Source organism: Barbatula barbatula (genome assembly GCF_947034865.1).
Source record: "Barbatula barbatula genome assembly, chromosome: 21".
Classification (NCBI taxonomy): domain Eukaryota; kingdom Metazoa; phylum Chordata; class Actinopteri; order Cypriniformes; family Nemacheilidae; genus Barbatula; species Barbatula barbatula.
Window position 1 is genome coordinate 6,402,980 of NC_136784.1, and position 20,463 is coordinate 6,423,442.

The 20,463-nt window shown below is 37.6% G+C and overlaps 1 protein-coding gene and 1 long non-coding RNA gene across 9 annotated transcripts; one reads left to right on the plus strand and one right to left on the minus strand.

Annotated features, from left to right (window-relative positions):
* Positions 1 to 11,934: 11,934 nt before the first annotated feature.
* LOC306910796 lies at positions 11,935 to 13,815 on the plus strand. The gene is made up of 2 exons (XR_013788202.1): positions 11,935 to 12,184; positions 12,835 to 13,815. It is a non-coding gene; the product is annotated as an uncharacterized lncRNA (long non-coding RNA).
* Positions 13,816 to 14,353: 538 nt separating this feature from the next.
* Positions 14,354 to 19,392, minus strand: anxa14 (annexin A14). Of its 8 annotated transcripts, none has more exons than XR_013788200.1 (14): positions 19,117 to 19,373; positions 18,824 to 18,874; positions 18,516 to 18,618; positions 18,320 to 18,408; positions 18,084 to 18,197; positions 17,876 to 17,966; positions 17,232 to 17,311; positions 17,063 to 17,101; positions 16,577 to 16,667; positions 16,246 to 16,353; positions 16,082 to 16,137; positions 15,773 to 15,809; positions 15,048 to 15,155; positions 14,356 to 14,963 (listed from the first exon to the last, which is right to left on the minus strand). XR_013788200.1 is itself a non-coding variant. In XM_079485629.1 (13 exons), the coding sequence occupies exons 2-13, from the start codon at positions 18,869 to 18,871 to the stop codon at positions 14,904 to 14,906; spliced, it is 987 nt and encodes a 328-aa protein (XP_079341755.1). In that variant the 5' UTR covers positions 18,872 to 18,874; positions 19,117 to 19,392; the 3' UTR covers positions 14,354 to 14,903. The 8 variants fall into 8 exon arrangements, 5 of the variants coding, with proteins under 5 accessions (XP_079341755.1, XP_079341754.1, XP_079341758.1 ...); XR_013788201.1 differs by having other exon boundaries at positions 18,824 to 18,895; positions 19,117 to 19,359; XM_079485629.1 differs by lacking the exon at positions 15,773 to 15,809 and having other exon boundaries at positions 14,354 to 14,963; positions 19,117 to 19,392.
* Between the last annotated feature and the right edge of the window lie 1,071 nt (positions 19,393 to 20,463).

Here is a 20,463-nt window from a genome sequence, read left to right on the forward strand (position 1 = left end):
TCACAATGACATATTTTTTCAGGAAAAACTTATGCTAAATGGTGTGGACATCAAAATCCGTATGACTAGGTGTAAAGACGAGTTTTGTCTGATGAGGGATGACAATATAAATTATAAAATAAATATTCAGTCTGCGTCACTTTTTGTGAAAAAAGTTACCGTGTCACCAGCAGTACGACTGGGTCATGCTCACGCACTGCTCTCGGCAACAGCCAAATACCCTATTGAACGAGTAATATTAAAAAATCATTCGCTGCCCGCTGGTTCTCGCGTCGTGACCCAGGAAAATGTATTTCTAGGAACCCTCCCCAAGTCTTTGGTCATAGCCATGGTTGATAACGATGCATTCACGGGGGCCTATAATAAAAACCCCTTTGCTTTTAAAAATTACGATTTAGAATTCTTGGCCGTATATGTTGACGGTCAGCAACATCCGGCTAAACCGCTACAACCTGAATACGGGACCGGTTCTGCTATACGGGAGTACTATCAACTAGCTCTGTCTTCTGGAAGACATCTGAAAAACCAAGCATTGTCTATTGACCGTGAAGAATATTTGCACGGGTACACATTATATTCATTTAATTTGACTCCTGATGAGGAGTGTTCTAGACATGTGTCTCTCATCAAATCTGGAAATATCAGACTAGAAGCACGATTTCGACAACCGCTCCCCCGTACGATAAACCTTGTAATCTATGCTATTTATGATTCGATTCTTGAAATTTCAAATCGCAGACAGGTCTTGATCGATTACTATTAAAATGAATACCGTACAGCTCACAGTCTTGATGGATAAAATATCATGCAACACACATTTTCTAGGTGTGCTGCCGTGTGATTATTTACCAGAAGAACGTCTAAGAACAGTACCATCTATGGTCATAATTAATACACACCCCTCAGGACTCCCCGGGGAACACTGGTTAGCCATATACATAACCAGGGAAGGGGTTGGGTGCTTTTTTGACAGTTTTGGAAATAAACCCGATCACCCCCGGTTTCCAACACAAATCAATAATTTTCTATTTCTTAACTGCGACAGTGTGATATACTCAAACAAGCAAGTCCAGAATTATTCGTCAGACACGTGTGGGCAACATTGCATGTTCTTTCTCCGTCATATGTCCACTACTTATGATTATGAATACGTGATGAGTTTGTACTCTGATGATTTAGATAAAAACGATACTATGGTGTCGTTTTTTGTGAAAAAACTAAAAACCTATAACCATTTTAATAAGAAAAATGTGTTTAAATGTATTCAATGTGTTCAGACTGGCAAAATGTATAATTGTGTACTGGAATAAAACATAATAAATAACAAATAGTGCAAGATTCTTATTTTTGCGACGATTTATTTTTATTAACACACACACACACAAAATATAACAGAATATTCTTGTTTATGTCAAAATAAAACGAAAAGATTAGAGATGCATCCATCGACAGCGTTTGTGACTAGGCGAAATGATAACATCGCCGTCAGAATGGTCGTTATCATGATGTGGGGTACCGGCTCTCACATCTCTACCCCTCGGGGTTGTTGCATAACTATCAGGCGATGAACCTACTTTAAAATTATCGATTACACGCCGTATATGACGGTTGGGTACCGTAGATTGCGGTATATTTAGTGCTGCAAAAGCCTCCAGAAACTCTGTCCATCCTAGAGGTCGGTTTTCATCTTTGACATTGTATGGGGCTATGACGTTTTTAACTAAATCCAACATGTGTGATCCGGCTATGTTCCGGCCTTTATATACAAACTCCCCAGAATCAGTCCATGAAGCGATATCTTTAGCGTTAGTCATTTTATCTAAGATGTATCGAGTATTTTTCAAGCTCCTATACGGTATATTCTTTAATACATCATTCACCACGTTGTCGTATAACCTAGTGTTTTCAGCATTCGGTACATGATTAGATGTTTCTTTATCAGACAGAGGCATGTTTAACGTTAACATAGATGTCTCGCGGTCAGCTTGCTTAGCAAATGTTAGATATCTCTGTAAAATATTTGTGTACCGTTTAGCTTTTTCATGAGACGCCATTTCAGAGTTGTGTAGGATGTCCCTTATAGCAGAGTCCAAATCATTCTCCACCGACTGTTGAATAGATTCACGTGGTATACCAGATTTTAGTTTATCGAGTTGATGTTGTGGGACTAAAAACATCTTCTCGGCAAACTCCATTTATCTAGAAGTAACCAAACTAGTAATAAAGGGGATTGCTATGCTTAAGAGGGGCAAAAGGAAACCACCCTGCTGGTTTATCATCCGTCTCTTTCTTTTAATATCAATCTTCTTGTTTGTCACAAATTTAAGCACTGTTTTCCGGCGTTTTAGCTTCTGGTATTGCTGCGATGTGAGCGGTATGTTACCGTGAAGTACATTAAGGGCAAGCTCACACAGCGTTACAATAAGTTCATCGGATGTAGACTGTAAAATAACCCGTCTCTGGCGGGGTGTGGCTTTTAAAAGCATCTTTAACACAGGGAGATTTCTATAAAGTTTAGCAGACATTTTTAAATCGTCTCAATGTTTTCTTTTCTGTAGATACACTACCGGATTTGTAGAGAGTAAGTCTGTTCTGAGACGATATTGTTCAGGTGTTTTTGCTTTATAATCAATCATGAGATATCCGTAAGGTTTACCGGTTGCGTCCTGATAAGATTCCATAAAATATTTTGCACGGCCTGGATACATCTGTCTGGCTAGAACCATTACCTGTGTGGCGTCTCTGGGGTTTTTAAACAATATCAAATAGTTTGTGTTCAAGCTGATGGTCCTGCTGGATTTACCCTGACAAAATAAATTCTGTACAATGTAAATAGCACTAAGATTTCGGTGGTGTACATACTGTGTAAACACTTTTTCCACTTCATTGTTAACACTGGCTTCTTTCATTAAATCATCAATAATAAGCAGATTTGTTTTATTGACAGGAAACAAATGATCATCATTGAGAGTCTGTGGTATACCTTCAACAAATTTAATTTTATACAGTTTCAATAAATCATCATACAATGGTTGCCAACAATCATAAATATATACAATATTCTCCACATTTTTAGAAATCAATGTAACAGCATTTTGCAACAACATTTTTACAAAAAAGGATTTCCCAGAGTTTGATGGTCCACTTATCACACATGAAAATGGATGTTGTAACCTGAAATCAAATGCCTCGGTGTCTAGCACACCTCGATGACCAAAAACGTTGTCAGTAGCCATATGGTAGTGTAGTGTAATCCCCAAGCAGAACTCTTTTATTGTAATTCACTCGAAAACGTTTGACTAGTGATTTGTTATGGAGTGTAAACCGCTTTTTATCCCTCACGATACCGTCCATACGGGCCAGTATGTGACGACTATCACCATCCCCCACAACATAGTGATTGACAAGTCCTATCAGAGTGTCCAATCTGATAGCCTCAGAGTTTACCGCATTAAGCGTTATACCTTTGGCTTTCATACAAACTTTCCCAGTGTTGGTGCGATAACCATATGTCTTCGGGCCTCCTGAAGCATATTCGGTTATGAAGCCCCCTGACCCGATTTCATCGGTGAGATTACCTAGGTAAGGGCCCAATGGTGGCTCCCAATCACCGTCTTTGGATGTGAAAATGACACTGTCTGTGTCACAGTACAACAATCTATCGGACAACCTATCCATTAGACCATACAGCTCTAAACGAGCATGCGCTGTTGTAAATGCTCCTAAGAAAATGTTTATATCACGGGTCTGGCCACCTTTACCATCAGCATAACACCATTGAATTATCGCTACAGTGTCTGAAACAAATGAGAAATGTTTGATGTCATAGCCATTGCCAAAAATATGCTGAGCAAACTCCTCAGGGTCTGAAAGTAACTCTGTTGTGGGTAGGTTTTCCCTCATTGAAAACCTGCCCCACAAACTATTAAGCAATAGCTTATTGATTGAGCGACGTGCCGGGTTGTGACTTATCTTAGCAGGGTTCAGTTGAATCCCTTCTTTTTCAAAATAGTCGTCGATGTATGATTGTTTGTCAGTGTCCGTTGCCGCATGTTCTGGATAACCGCTGGCTTCCTGTTTGTACTGCAAAAATGTTTTAACATATTCACAAAACAAGGTATCCGACCGCTGTGCAAAATGCCACACCTCATCTATGTTAGTCACAATATATCCCTTCTCTACAGCTTTTAACAATTCAATACTAACCCAAGTACCGGAGATGGATCTTTCATCGTCGGTGTGTCTGCAGGGGTTTGTTTGGTTTTGTTGTTCGGTGCAGGTGCGACAGAGGGGGAATATTAACTTGCCACCAAATCTCATGGGAAGCACTGGGTGTAGTAGTTTACGCGGCGGTAAAACACAGCATTTCACAAGTCCGTAATAATTTTCTAGAGGTTCAAAATCCTTGAAAATGATTTGTGGGTGACCTACAGGGTACTCCTTTCTGGCTTGGCAGAAAGGATACAGACTTGTGAAATCGACATATCTTATTTTCTCACCTTCTGCGACCTTGTGGTACAATTTGAACGCATTAGTACGCCCCCCAAATAAAGCGTCGCGTGGTCTCAATCTTTCAGGGTGTTTATATGTGGACATAAAAACAATTACACCAGGATCGGATTGTTTAGTTGTTTTCCACTCACATTCCCACATCACCTCAACCTTCAGACCATAAAAATGTTTCAACACTACAAGTTTGTCATCAACCTGTCTTCTGAGATCACCATAGGATAGTTTTGAGAGGGGGTTAACATGTTCGTGTCTGAAACATTTTAAACATCCATGGTGGAAACATCCAAAAAACTCAAAAACGGTCTTTACATCTGAATTCTCAAAATACCCATCAACAAAATATTTACCAAATGACACCTCACCGTAGTTTAAAGCATGTCGAATGTCTATGCCCCGTGTTTTTTTTACATATTCCAGCCATTCGATGGAGACATCTGAGTAGGCCTTGTTCTGATTGGTGTAGGCATTGTTGTGGGTAAGAGCTAGAGTGTCTTTTGGGAGGTAATGTGTTTTGTACACAGCCATACAGCATGATGCTAATGTGGTGCACATAAACGGATCAATCCCGGTACATTGCATGAATTCATCGCGGTATTTCATACAGGCCTCCCTCAGCAAAACAACGTCATTCTTGCCATACATGGCTAGTTCTTTTTTAAAATCAAACACCTTATCGGTGACTGTTGTGTACCAAGCATCGAACTGACCTCTGTCTTTATCACTCATGGTCTCGTACCCATAGAAATGCTTGTCTGGATAAGGGCCTATATAATCTTCGTTTTCTACCCTGTTGAAATGGTGTGGGAAGTATCCCTTATCCTCACAGGACAGGTTTAACGCGGCCGCTGTATTGGCCAAACGCATGGGTATGAATGAGTAGCTATCAATAAAACGTTGCTTAAATCCGCTGTCATACATTAAAATTAAACGACACCCCTGCATTGTGATTTTAAGTGTGAGCCCTACTTTTGTGAAATGTTCCAAAAGTATGAAGTTGTCAAACCCTGATGCATTATGTGCAATCCATGTGTAATTTTTATAACGCGGTTGTCTGAAACGTCTGAGGAGTCTGTCGACACAATCTGTACCCTCTGCTGTGAATTCCTCACCAGAAAAAGTGATAGCACACACAACATTTGGAACATGTTTACCGTCTTGGTAGCGTGTTTCAAAATCATAAAATATGTATTTCACACCAGGTTCCTTAGGGGTTATCGGTTGTATGAAACACTGATGGGCTCCATCAGCAACCAACACATCACCGCAATGGACACAACAACTTGCTGGGCATTTGTGGGGTTTAGGATCTGTGCCACTAATGTGATAACGCCTATTGCATTTTGGACAATGTTTGGTCACAACACACTGCGAAAACTGTTGACCAAGCGGTGGTTTCTTATGCATGTCATAACAATAGTCAGATCTGCAGTAACGAAGACAATCACCACATTGTCTTTTTTTCACAGCGTGTCTGAAACATTCAGACCCATTACAGATATCACACACATATTTACAGCTGTGATCTCTACGGCATGTGTAACCCCTGTAACAAAATTCACAAACGTAAGGCGTACCTATGAAAGCTTTTAAATTCTTAATCATAAAATAATGACCATCGTGCAGGTACAAAAACACTGTTCTGTTATGTGGTGCATCTTTTGTGTTGTACTTTTCCAACACACCAGTGTCTGACCTGTGGAAGACCACTATTTTAACATAAGACTGACGTTCAAACTTTGCTATGTCATTAAAGCCTATCATATCCTGATCCGTGTGACCAGCAGCATTCTGCAATGCTGAAGCTAATGGTATTAACTCTGTGTGTTGTTTTTGGGGGTTCAGAAAATGTGCCAGACAAATAGCAAAACACAGATTGTTTGAGATATTAACGGGGCAGAAAAGATTCATTCTGTTTCTCGCAATAACCTCGTTATGAGCTGTGTCACGGAGTTTTCTATAAGCACCACCATGTCTACACATGGCTATAGACACTTTCAATTCCAATCTATCGTCAACGCACACGTCTGCGTTGCTCTGCATTATCTTTTCGATTTGATATTCAAAAAGCTCTACACTGTAGTTATTGCTAGGTGACAATAGTGTATTAACATCAGCTGTCAGACTAGCACCTCGTAACGTGATATTAATCAAACCGCCATCACCAGCCAGCTGTCGCGAAAATTGAACTATTTCAGTCAACGCCTCATGTAAAAGACGAACATAGTCTGCCATATCGTTGGATGTTATCGAACGCAGATTCAATACTCTATGTATTTCCAAGCTGTTAAACCTCCTTCTAGGGACCACAGTATAATCACCAACACTACCGCCCTCTCTTACTAATCGCTGAGCTTCGCCAGGATTTAAACAAACAGAGGGTATGTCTGTTTCGTTTGTCTCAACATTTCTTACAACCGGTTCATCATCAACAACAATATCAGCACCTACATTATTTGCACCAACAATATCCGCATCATCAATATCTTCACCAACAATATCGACACCTACATTATTTGCCTCAACAATATCTAATCCGTAACCAACTTGATGTTGATTTAAAACAGGTGCATCTAGAGCCACAATTGGTTCTGGCTGTACATCTGACATTGAACGAACGGTACTAATTAAAGCTAAAAGAGACTCTGTTGTAGTTGTCGGTCTATGCATCGACCTGACTGTGTAAATTAATCTCTGTAACGTGTCTGAAACACTTTGTGGGGGGTGTGAATCACCGTCACTGTGGTATCTAAATATTTTTGCCGCCGACTCACTTTCAGAATCATTTGACCCCTGACAACGTTTTGCGGCCATTTCACAATATTTTATTTAAACTTTTTAAAAACACCGTTGAAAATCCCACATATAAACACTTTTTAAAAACAATAACAATAGAAATAAAAACAATAAAACATTAAAACAGGGGCAAAGTGATTTATATACACGGTGTTTACTCACCAGATCTGCGTCTGCCCATGTTAATTATCTCCATAAATAATACAACACTTTGCGCTTGTCCGTCCTGAATGTCTTTTAGAGCATTACGAATCAAACGTTGTCTCGCTAGACCTTCTCTCAGCGATACCGATGTTGCCGTGATGAGATTCCTTAATCTTTCAAAATCCCGTCTGTCTCTTCGTCTTTCTTCACGCAAACGACGCCGATCATCTCTCGCAATCCTCAATTCGGAGCTAATCAGATCCAAACGTCGTAAAATCGCCGCTGACTCAAATCCGTTTGCCGGGGTCGCCGTCGGTAATGTACGAGCCTCCGCTCTGAACGCCTCTTGATTAGCTGGCAACTCCGATGTGTCAGGGCCAGAAACAATCTCTCTATTATTAGCCGAAGCCCCTGTTGGTTCGGCCTGGGTGAACTCTGCCGCTTCCCACGCTTCAACTAAATCGTCGTCCCACACAGCCTCTGAAATAAATAGTAAAACAAAATATGTGTTAGGCGAGAGAGATAACCAAAAAGGTTCAAGATATTTTATAATTAGATATAAAACCCTTAGACTCACTCACCGGGCCCGTTATTTAGATTTCGCAACGGTGTTGTAGCCTGCGGCGTTCGTTGATTGTTAAGGTCTGTGGGCTCCGGGTGAATTTGAGCAGGCGTTACAATCGTCCTTGGAGCAATAGAGGTAGGCCTACTTGGTAACGCAGGGTCTGTAGATATGTCTGCCACCAATCGCGATAAAGACCCTAAAAAACGCATTATTTAAAACACATATCTACATTTCTAGCGGATTACCAAAACATAAAACAAAATAAGTGTATTTTACTTAGTGTGTCGTTATCGCCGTAGCCAAACCGTGGTGTTTCGTCGCTTTGTGTGTCTCCAGAAACTGCTGCCATATGTAAAAAGAAAATGTGTGACTAACATGTTTATATAGGGTTTTGAACAACTATAGACACAACTATTTTACTCACCAATGAGTCTCCTTCTAACGTCAGGGTTTTGCGCGGGGGTGTCGACAGACCCCCGTGTTGCTCCTGTTTTGATAAAAAATAACACGTAAAAAATGTTGCGGCGTTTTTCTACGAACAATGATTTATATATAAAAATAAAAAATAGACACACGTACCTGCCGCTTGATTAAGAGCGTTTAGTTCTACTGCAAGCCAAGAATATCTCGGATCGTTTAATGCACCTACGGTATGATACAACCTGTTAAACAGTCCCCCGACAACCGTAACAAAAAGTTATATACAGACATTTTATTTATTTTGTTATAAAGAGAAAATGAAAACCAACATACCGGTCAGAAAGCTTGCCATTTTAGAAAAACTGTAAGTTATTTTTCAAGACAACAAAAGAGTTGAATATCTGTTACCACAACACCCGTACGTCTCGACACAAGGACTCGTAAATACAAGAGCCCTCTTTTAAACTTTTTAAAGAAACAGACCCATTGGGAGCTTAGCAGGGGTCCGTCATTAACATGTTTCAAACTTACACCCAAAAGCTGTGTGGTAGTGTGTGTGTATTCTGTGTCTGCTAGTAGGTAATTTGATTAAGGTATAACCAAAACCAACATATAGATTTTTGAAAAATAGTCACTAAAACATTACAATAACTATTTATTGGTAAATCAGCCAAAAAGTAGCACCTCTTATAAGTGAATGAATAGTTATAACCTTTTCTATTTTATTTTTACTCAATCTTATGTTTGTTTCATTACATGTCTTATCAACCTAGTAGACATGTAACTGCGCTTGTCTACCAAATGTCTCTATCAAACACACCGTTAGCATAACAAGGACCCTCAGGAGAGGTTTAACCATTTCAGACGGTTCGTCTAGGCCAAGCTATATCCTAATTAAATCTAGATGTCTGTCTTGAACACTTTTTCAAAGTAAACTCTTAGAAGAAACATCACACAAAAATTTACATGATTTCTCTCATTCATTTAAAATACAGAAACAACTTTCACACAGTAATGTGACCCTCGGTGCTTTCATGTCAAAAGGGTGAAAAACACCTTTATTGCTGGTAAGTGGTTTTTAGGTAGACGAGGCGGCTATAAAGCTGTCGTTTTTAGATTGACAGGCAATAAAATCATCCTATTTTAGATTGACAGGCAATAAACTAGCCTGTTTTAGATTGACAGGCCGTAAAACTAGTTTGGATGACTTGTGGGGGGCCACGTCTTATCTCATGTTACAAAGTTAAACCTAAGACAAGCGAACATGTTACAAGGGTTTAGCTTATCAATTGCTTCTATCCAGGCCTCTATGTATGCCTCTATCTCTCTAAATTTACTCAAAACTATTTTCAATGACATATAGGGATATGTCTTATCTCATGTTACAAATTTAAACTATTACAAGGTTTAGCCTATGTATGCTACTATTTGAAATGACACGGGGACATGTCTTATCTCATTACAAAATTTAAACTATTACAAATGTTAGTCTATCAATGCCACTATTTAAAATGACACGGGGCCGTGTCTTATCTCATGTTACAAAAATTTAAACTATTACAAATGTTAGTCTATGTATGCCTCTATGTTTGCCACTATGTATGCCTCTAACTCTCTCTAAATTTACTAATACACATTTCACAGCAGGTGTCCTGATAGAAAAAACAGCCAGGTTTGAAAAGGTGAGGGGGGTTTTGCGGGCTAACCCTGTAGGAAAAGGGGGGGGGGCCATAGGAACCCCTACACCATCATAAAACATCAGATGTCAGTAAGATTGACAGGCCGTAAAAGAAACATTTGAGTGACAGCTGTCAGTATGACAGGCCTTTGACAGGAGGGTCATAAATCAATCAAAACATTTTTGACACATAGTATATGATTATACTACTATTACGGACACATTTTGATTTTATTCAAACATTATTTATTTTAATGTAGCAGCAGATAGAAGTGGTTAAAACATTGACATTCATTTTAACAATTTGCTTTATACTTTTTATCAAAGTTGCTTCCGCAAATATATCTATTGTTTAAGTAGTTTAACTTCCTGATGGTGAAGGTTGACATTTTCTGACTGCACAGAACACAGACTACATGATAGACGTACAATTGTATATGTACATATGGCATGCCTCCCAAGAAAACCAGACAATAACTACTGTATGTATGTAATGCTGATTATAAAAGCATATATTTATTGTAACTCTAAAAAGTCCTGTGTAAAAAACTAGTTTGAATAATAGTAAAATCTTTGCATGTGTTTGAATAAAACATTAAACATTAAAAGCCTGATTAAAATAGGTGATCCTGTCTGTGAACTCCAGGCTAAAGTTGCATTATCTTATGAATAATTATGAGATTGGTAGAATCAAAGCAGTCAGCAGTAAAATGACGAAAATAGATAACGTGTCTTTATTGCTGCAAATGATAGAGATATTTTATATGTACAGATGTTCCTAAATAATTATTTTGCGAAAAAATACGAAATAAATTGGCTTTGCCATGGCGTTGCATGGAGTCAATATTAAAGATACATACATTCACCTTCAAGCAAATCACATATAAATAATAGATGCTTTAAATGAATGTGACACCCTGATGGTATTTATAATACTAACCAACCATTACATTTCATTTTATCGTTTACTCCTATACGTCATACGTTCCCATGTTGTTTATAACCCTTGTAGTTTTCTCATTATCGTCAACACAAAAGAAGATGATTTAAGGAATACCTAATTTGGAAAATTCAATATGCAGTACATGTTGACTCATTTTAATGCATAATAAAGCCGCCACGAATGTCAACACAAAAGTGTATGCGGTTTTCAGATCATTTTTCTAATGTTGTATGGAATTCACCCATGAAGGTCAAAATATGTTTTCAACAAAAGAAAGTCATAAACGGTTTAAGATTACAATAGGCTGAATATATGATGAATACCAGTTACAATCAGTTTGGAAAGGAAAATAAACAAAAAGGAAAATAAAGGCAGCTGATTGCATGGGTTTTTTACATTTGCACTTCCTGCTAGTCAGTTCTTTAAATTGACATGCACTTCAGTGAATGTGAGGTTATAGTCTATTCCAAAGGGCTCACATGTTTGATACTTTTCTCAAAGAGACAAGGAAGAAATAAAATGATTAAGTCACTTCATCACAGCCTCAAATTTTAATAGTTTAGTCAAGAAAACAAAAAACCAGGAAGTTAATTCTAGAGCAATGTGATGTCATTTACACAGCGAGAAATATCGAGAGCAGTGAAAAAGTGACCACCCAATCTAAAACGGCAAAATTTCAAGCAGCAAAGCATAAAAACATGCAGATTAAATGTAATCAGCCTTCTAAAAAACATCAGACAAGATGTGATACAGCCCACAGTATCTAGGTTTCATTTCACGGAAACAGAAAGCTATAAATGAAATTGTAAACTCAGAAGAACTTTGATACCTCCCCACACCCCAGAAAAATAGTGCTGTGTTCATCCTGAGGGAGTGGCCATTGTCCCTGGAGTTTTATCAATACACACCTGTGTGGAAGCATGGGAGCATGACATAATTACAGGTGCACCAGATCGGCCTATTTAAGAGAAGGACACAGATGAGACTCTCATTCTCCTACTGGACCGATCAAAGTTGGACTCATTACACTCGAGGCAACTGAGTAAAGCATCATTCTCTTACCTTCTGTTTTCTTACTGCCATGAAGGAAACGATCACAGGATTTCTCGTGCTGGCTCTGCTGGCTGAGGTAATGACAAAACACATAGCATTGAATGTTTTTGTTTAGACTTATTATCCGTAGTAATGTCAGAAATTATTTGTGTTACAGTATTATCATACATCATTGAAATATGATAGCCAAGTACTGAATAACATAAGAAGAGCTTGAGAAAGTCACTTGTGAATTGAAATGTGAAAACACACTTTACGTTTTTTTGGGGGGAATCCTTAAAGTGATAGTTCACCCACAAAATAAGATTACAAATGATTTATTCACCCACAATGGTGGTAGCCATACACTTCTATTGTATAGACACAAAACCAGGGCAAATCAATGGATGCCGCCGTTGTTCAGTTCAGTTTTTTGTGTTTCGCAAAAGAAAGTCATACAGGGTCATGACAAGTAAAAGATGACAGAATTGATATTTTGGGGTGAACTATCACTTTAAGAGAGAAGATTTAAATCTGACAAGATGCTTTATGAAGCATTCTGAAAATGTAAATGTGGAACTCAATTCTATTAATTTATTTTACAAACAGGCTCGTGTTCTCACTATTGTATTGCAGCATTAAATGTGTATAATGCGGAAGGGAAGGGAATAAAATAAAACATTTGAGGAACAGCTAATGTATTGTCCTATAAACCTTTTGCAATGAACAATGCTTGTTCCCTTTAAGATGACTGCAGGTACAAGTACAACCAGCGGTTCGACAAGTTTGGTGTCTTCGAGTTCAACTCAAACCACTGTGCAAGCATCTCCGGGCACATCAACTACAGCTCAAGTCCATTCTTCAAGTTCTGCACCAACCAGTCTGGCTCCATCAAATACATCCCCCAGCACAACTCCATCAAACTCATCTGCCATCACTAATTCCACAGTGACCACGAAAGCCGCCGACACCACCACGGTAACAATAAGCCAATCCACCGTTCAGACGACATCATCAGGCTACTCCGTGACAGCTGGTGTCATTAGCTGCGTTCTTCCAGTTCTCTTTTACACGCTGTTGAACTGAACATGTTTGTTCAAACCGGGACTAAAACTGTAAGCCTTGCTGTTTAAGAAAGAGCTGCACTTGTAACTGTAGTAACATGTGGCGTATTGCAAGATGATCATCAATTATTTTACTTTATATCCATTTGTATTTCTTGTAATAACAGGCATTAGCCTACTGCCTACCAAACTGCACACATCTTCCAAGAGTGTGCTTTTCTGATTTTATGCTTCAATATCTAATCTATAGTGATAAACAATGTCTACATATTAATTCATTATAAAATTATAGAACATTGTTTCATTTGTTTTTTTTAATTCAAGCAGGAAGGTAGTGAAAAACGTATTTAAAAGTCTTATTTAAGCATCTCAGTTTTAAACCTCCTAAAAGCAGGTTGAAAACTAACCCTATTGACAATGTTTAAAAAAGCCACATTTAAGATTTGTGTTTCATAATTTAAAGAATTACTACGGAATCCAGAACTAAAAAGTTAAATTGTGATTTTAATAAACAAAAAAGAATTGTCCATGGGATTCATAACGCTGTACTTATCCACTCATGTACTGATACACTTGTATAAACATGTCTTTAAAGTGACGCATTTATTTTTAAGTTGATCATAAAACGCCTAATAAAGTGAGCTTTGTCTGGACTTTGGAACAATGAGACTAAAATAGGATTTTTTATTACTTTCCTTTTCTTTCCTTATTTATAGTTTATGACATTTCCTGAATAAACTTTAGATAAGCCTTTGCTAAACATCATATGAGTCAGGAAACAACGTCAAACAGTACAGGAGTCAGCTGTCTATTCCCATTCTACATTATTAACAGCAATTACAGCGGAGAGCAGCTAAGTTTGGACTTGTAATGAAATGTAATGGACTTGGTCATAATGTCTTTCATAGACCCTTGAGGGATTAAGGGGATTTCAAGTTTACTGATTCATACAATTGCATGTGTATATGGATTTGGCACGCTGTCTAATATGAAGTGCTGAATTCCTCTGTCAGATTCCCCCCGGACCACCCTAGTAAAGCCGTAAAATAGTTAAAATTCGTCAAATTTACAGCTTAAAAACCCAGATAATAGGAAACAAAGGTGGCGAAGGGGATGAGGAACGGTGCCAGAAAACTGAATTGGAATTGCTGCCATAGACCAGGTTGAGTAACCCTTCATAAAGATAAAATGAACAAGCTACACAGCATTTTACATGATTTTTAATAAAAAGCAAACGTATTTCACTAAACAGAAAACATGCTGTAGATTTGATCCTCACACATTTTAGGGCCATGCAAATCATTAAACTATAATTCTTCTTTAAGGGACAATAAACATTATTCAAACACTCCACCTAATGCTGAACTAACTATGAATAATATAACAGAAGAAAGAAGATCTGTTTCTTTATGACAACTCTGTATCTTTTTGAAGATACCTCAAATCCAATCCTCCATAACAGAAAACTCTTGGATCACCATGAACTCGCCTGCTTGCATCACATTTAACAGCCAGAGAACTCTTATCTGTTCCCTACCTCTTTAAGCTCTTATAGGCAACTAAATGTAGGATTTATAAAAAACAAGGTTTTAAAATGGCAAGTAATGTGTTTTATATAGTTTTTTTTCCAAAGCAAATCTTCAGTTTAACAGCTCTTTATGAATAAAATGTTCTTTCACTGTATGTACACAGACGTTTATCAGTTGTAATGTATACCCCGGTGTTTTACACATCTGCTGTGTATTTGTGTTGCTAATCTTCTCCACGGCATATGGCCAACAAAGCCTGTTGGAGTTCACCTTTGAACTGCTTCTATAGAGAGAGAAAAAAAGAGACCTTATTATAATGTTTTAGCTGAAATGATATATGCCAGTCATTTTTTGACATCGTGAGGACCTGTAAGCCAGTGTAAAGTGACGTCCCTGTTGCTTGAAGGTAGGCGACTCGAATGCTCAGCAGATCTTCCTCACTGTGAGACACCATCACACCCTGGAGCCACGGTACCTGTAGAAGACAGGCACTATGAACAAACATGGGGTCGGAAGCCTGTTTGTGTAAGTTTGAATATATACCCTGGATCTCACAACCAGTCTTAAGCAGCACGAGAACCTTTGTAGTAATAGCCAAAAAGACATTGCATGGGTCAAAATGATCGATTTTTCAATTATGCCAAACATTTATTAGAATATTAAGGAAAGATCATGTTCCACAAAGATATTTAGTAAATCTCCCACCGTGGAGGGCCTGCTGCAGTGCCTCTGATGGACAACTTTAAAGGCAATTTTCTCAATGTTTAGATTGTTTCGCACCGTCAGATTCGAGAGTTTTATATAGCTATATCTCGGTCGAATATTGCCCTATCCTAACAAACAACATCAATAGATAGCTTATTCCGCTTTCAGATTATGTCAAAATTGTGTTGTTTGTTGTGAGTTTCAGGAAGTAACTTGTTTAGTTAAAAATACTTCTTAAAACAGTCATGGGAAAAATCTGGCTTTACCAGAAGACAACCCATTTCGGAATTCAAAACAAATTCTTGACTTTAAATGTAACAATAATACTGCCAAAGACACAAAGGAACAGTTTCCCCAAAAACAAAAACTCTGTCATCCTTTACTCACCCTCAAGTTTTTTCAAATCTGTATTCATTTCTTTGTTCTGTTGAACACAAAAGAAGATATTTTGAAGAATGTAGGAAAGCAAATAGTTCTGTGGCCCTCTTGACTACCCATGCCATTTTTCCTACTATGGTAGTCAATGGTGGCCAAGAACTGTTTGGTTACAAGCATTCTTCCATATATCTTTATCTTTTTATCTTTTGTGTTCATCAGAACAATAAAATGTATATGAACATTGAGGATAAGTATTTTTTATTTTTGGATAAACTGTTCCTTTAAGAATTGCTTAAAAAAAGACTTGAAACAACTTACTTTCAAATTTTGGATGCGCCGGGCCAAATACATAGGTTTGTTCTGTATACAGTGTACTGATAAAGGAAATGATCAAATCAATTGTCAGTTTAACATCAATTATTAGTTTTACACATTTTAATGCATACACATACAGTACATATATACATAAATCTGTGTTATACCTAGTGTCTTTAAGCCCATTCTCAGATCTCCTGAAAGAAGCCCTTTAAAATGTCCCTCTATGGCTTCATCCACTGTCTGTACTAACTCAAGCTCCAGTTTACTCAGCACTGAAAAACACAAACACATTCACATAGATTATTATAAATACTAGACTTAAGCAACTATCGTTGAACTATTCTAGAAGTATCAAAAGTGTATTATCTTTAAAAACACATTTTCTTCGATTTGTAATTTTTAATATACCCCAAAAGTTTGCCATTTCGCAAAGGAGCTTTTGGGTTTTGTCTTAAAACGTAAGGACAGAAACACATATAAACACTTGTATCGCACCAGTTTTAAGGTGGTCTGGGTTTCGTGTGGTGAGTATATTGATCCAAATCTCAGCCGCAGGTTTCTTGTTTTTTAGCTCCTCGGACAAATTCTAAACAACAAAAATGACATATTGATCAAAAATGTATATGGTCAGTGTTTATCTAAAGAAGTCAATGTGCTTTCTCATATGCTTACACGTTATTAAAACGCCTGTGTTGAACTGAGGTTAATTATTAGATTATCTTGAGTTAACTAACTGAGGTAACATTCCTGCAATACATATCCTGCTTCGGATGACGTCTAGAGGTCCAGCAGGCAGTTAAAATATAAAATATCAAACAAGGTCAAGTCAACATCAGAGTTAAATCCTTATCAACGACACGTGACATGAGAGCAGTCTTGTGAAAGACAAGGTGACATTGAGACTCCCTACAGTCCTTTTACCGCACCGACTCTAGAACAGGACTAGGCAGATGACGTCATCGCAGATTTATTCAAACTCACTTTTACGTCTTGGTCAACAACTGCTGGCTCATTCTCTTTCTGATAAACGAGAGACAGCGAGAGAGAAAGGGAGGAATGAACGGAGGAAGAGATAGAGACAGAAAGATTATGGTTATATTGATGATATAAATGAACCGACGTTTTGGTGTTTAATGACATGAAGTCTTACCTTCAACAAAGCCACAATGAGCTTTGAAAAATCTCCACTGGTTTCACTGAGCAAGTCTTTCTCCAAATCACGTTTAAACTCTGTCAAAGTTATTATACAGACATCATTATATTATATAAAAATGTATTTCAAATCATGATATAATTACATTATAGCAAGTTATTTTAAACACATAATAATTAAATATGCAATAAGGACACTCATATTTGCCTCACAACAACACGATGTTATACATATGTGAATTTTGTCATTTGCAAACAACAGAAAAACATTCTCTATAATTTAACTAAGTACTTCATTAAAAACACCAGCAGGATTATTAACCTAAAATCAATAATTCTTTCATTATTTACTCATCCTCATGCCATTCCTAACCCATGACTTACTTTCTTTTGTGGAACAGGAAACAAATTATTTTGACAAACGTTGGTAACTAAATACCATTGGCCACCATTGGTTTCCTTTGAATCGACACGGAAGCACTGAGACATTTATCAAAATAGTCATAAAGGTTGCGCGTAACATGAGGGTGAAGAAATGATAACAGAATTTTTATGTGCGGGTAAACTATCTCAAGTCCAGTGTTTCTTTTAAAGCGTTATTATTTATAAAAAAATAAATAAGGTTCAACATTTTCAGTGCACCTTGGTTGTATGCAGCTGCGATGTCAGAGAGCTGCTGTGGTGTCCTTGTACACAAGATCTCCAAAAGGATTTCATCATCTGTACCAAGACCCTGAATGAACACACACGCACGCGCACACACATGCATGCATGCACACAGCATCACTACTGGCATATAAATATTTTGATGAGAAACTCATACAGACATCCACACAGAAATATGGCAAACCTCCATGGCTTTGCGCAAGCGATGGGCTTCAAATTGCTCAGGTGTCATCAAAAGACCCAGTATCAGAGACTCCAGATCACCGGACAGAACCTTCTTCAGACCTGCATCCAGCTCCTTTAACACAAACTCACTGTATCACACATTTACCTCTACAGGTTCCCATTTCATTTTTTTAAACAGTGACCCTTTTACACACTGAGCTTGTGTTCATTTGGAGTAGCATCACTATAGTTTACCTTTTTTGAGAAGGTCTTGTAGGCCTGGACCAGAGATTGTCTCTGAGCATTACTGCGATTGGTCAGTATTCTCACAATGCTGTTCACATCTTTAAATGAAAAAATACAGCACTTACACAAAACTAGCAGTCACTATTTTAGAAGGGCAACAATTTGGATATTTACTAATGCCTCATGAATATTCACGTGACTGTACCTTTCTGTTCCATAGCATGTTGGAGGACTGAAACGTCCCTCTCTGGATGAAAATTGGGAAAGGGACGGACAGACCCCAGGGTGCCCCACCACATCGTTTCATACTGTGGGAGGGCAAAGGTGAAGATTGGAAGACGGAGATAGGAGGAGATACGAGGGTGTAAGAGGAAATGGTAGTAAGGTCTTATCAGGAGATTCAGTGACATACAGAAAGAAAAAATGAATGTGTTTTTTTACAGGAAGAAACACTGAAATAATGTCCAGTGTTCCACACATCGATACAAAAATGATGCAGAAACAAACCCTTACCACGTCACTGTATGTGTATATCCCATTTGAGCTATCGTCTGTATCCATGGCCTTAATAATGTAAAATGAAAACTATGCCAGATATTTATTACCACATTATACACATGGACTGAGAAAACAATCTTCAACAGTTTCTAAAAATACCATAACTTCATATAGATACAAACATATTTCAAACGGTTACAGTCAGAAACCTCAAAGTCTAGATACATTTCATTTTTTATTTATACAAGATCAAATATTTATTCTCAAACATCACAAAATGTAAACAGTTAAACGCTCACATGGTTTACCTTATGAAGAATCCGGTGATGAGGGCTGGGATTCAGTCAGTTGAGACTAAGTTTCAACCTTTATACGTGACCTTAGACCTTCACTTTTTAGTGAAGACACTTACACTGACATATAACAATTATTACTTTCCTTAAAACTATTTACTTCTATTCTTAAATTTGTTTCAGTACAAGCAACACTAGTTGCTCTCACAGACGGATATGTGCATCCAAAATGACTCAAGCAAAGCAGAGGTTCTCAATGCCCTGATGACATTAGATCAGATCACTGGGTGTGACCTCGAGACTCCACACAAGAAGGTGGACTTTAAAAAACCTGCAAAACCGGTAAGACTGAACAGCAAGAACAACGACCCCCGGAACAAACATTTTGAAAAATACCTCTCCAGAAAAGGAAAAGCAAGTTTTCTCAGTGTGTTAAGGGGTTTGTATTCGACATTTTACATTAAGGGAGAACTATGCCATTTTTTCCACAAATATAAAAGTGCTGGTAATCTGAGAAATGTGAGAATGTGCACTTAATGTAAACAGAGAGGTTGAGCAGAGGTAAACATGGAAGTGACTGTGTAAACACACAAAGTCAAGTCAAAAGTTGACAATGTCATTACAACGATTCACCAACACCTTCAAGTGTGAGTTTTACTTTACTCAAAAAATAGTTATTAAATAAACTTCACCAATCTTTTTCTATCTTGCCCTAAGAACATTTTTAGGCAAGTTAAACTCCCACCTGAAGGGTGCGACGTTTGTATTCTGTTGAGATAGCAGGACAAGCATCTGCATACTTCACATTACAACAGCAAACAATAAGATATCAGATAAGGAAATGTGCGACCGCATTCTAGTCATGCCACACCACCCACTTTTATCTGATTTTAGTTCAAAAAGAACATTGAGGTCACATACAGACTGCTCTCAATGATCCTTCTGCGTATACGAGATTTCACCGCAGTGTTTCTGGAAACAATTTTTAATACACATAAATACATATTGAATAATATTCAAAGAATTAAATCATGCACATATAAAATCAGGGACAAAATTTTTAAGTGAATACTTGTACATGTTTTATTACAAAATTAAAGCCACTCCCTGTTACATATTTCACATTAAACTTTAAAATTAAAGTTACGGAATAACGTTTCTTGGTATTCCAAAAATAACATGGTGATATTATATTGACATACTGTGCTGTACTATATTGACATCAACACATATTTGGTTATAAAACAAGATGACAGAACAAACTTTCATGGAAACCTTCCCAAGACAAGAACAATAAAATGAACAAAACAGTCAGTTCTGAAGTTTTTAATATATCTATCTATCTATATATATATATATGTA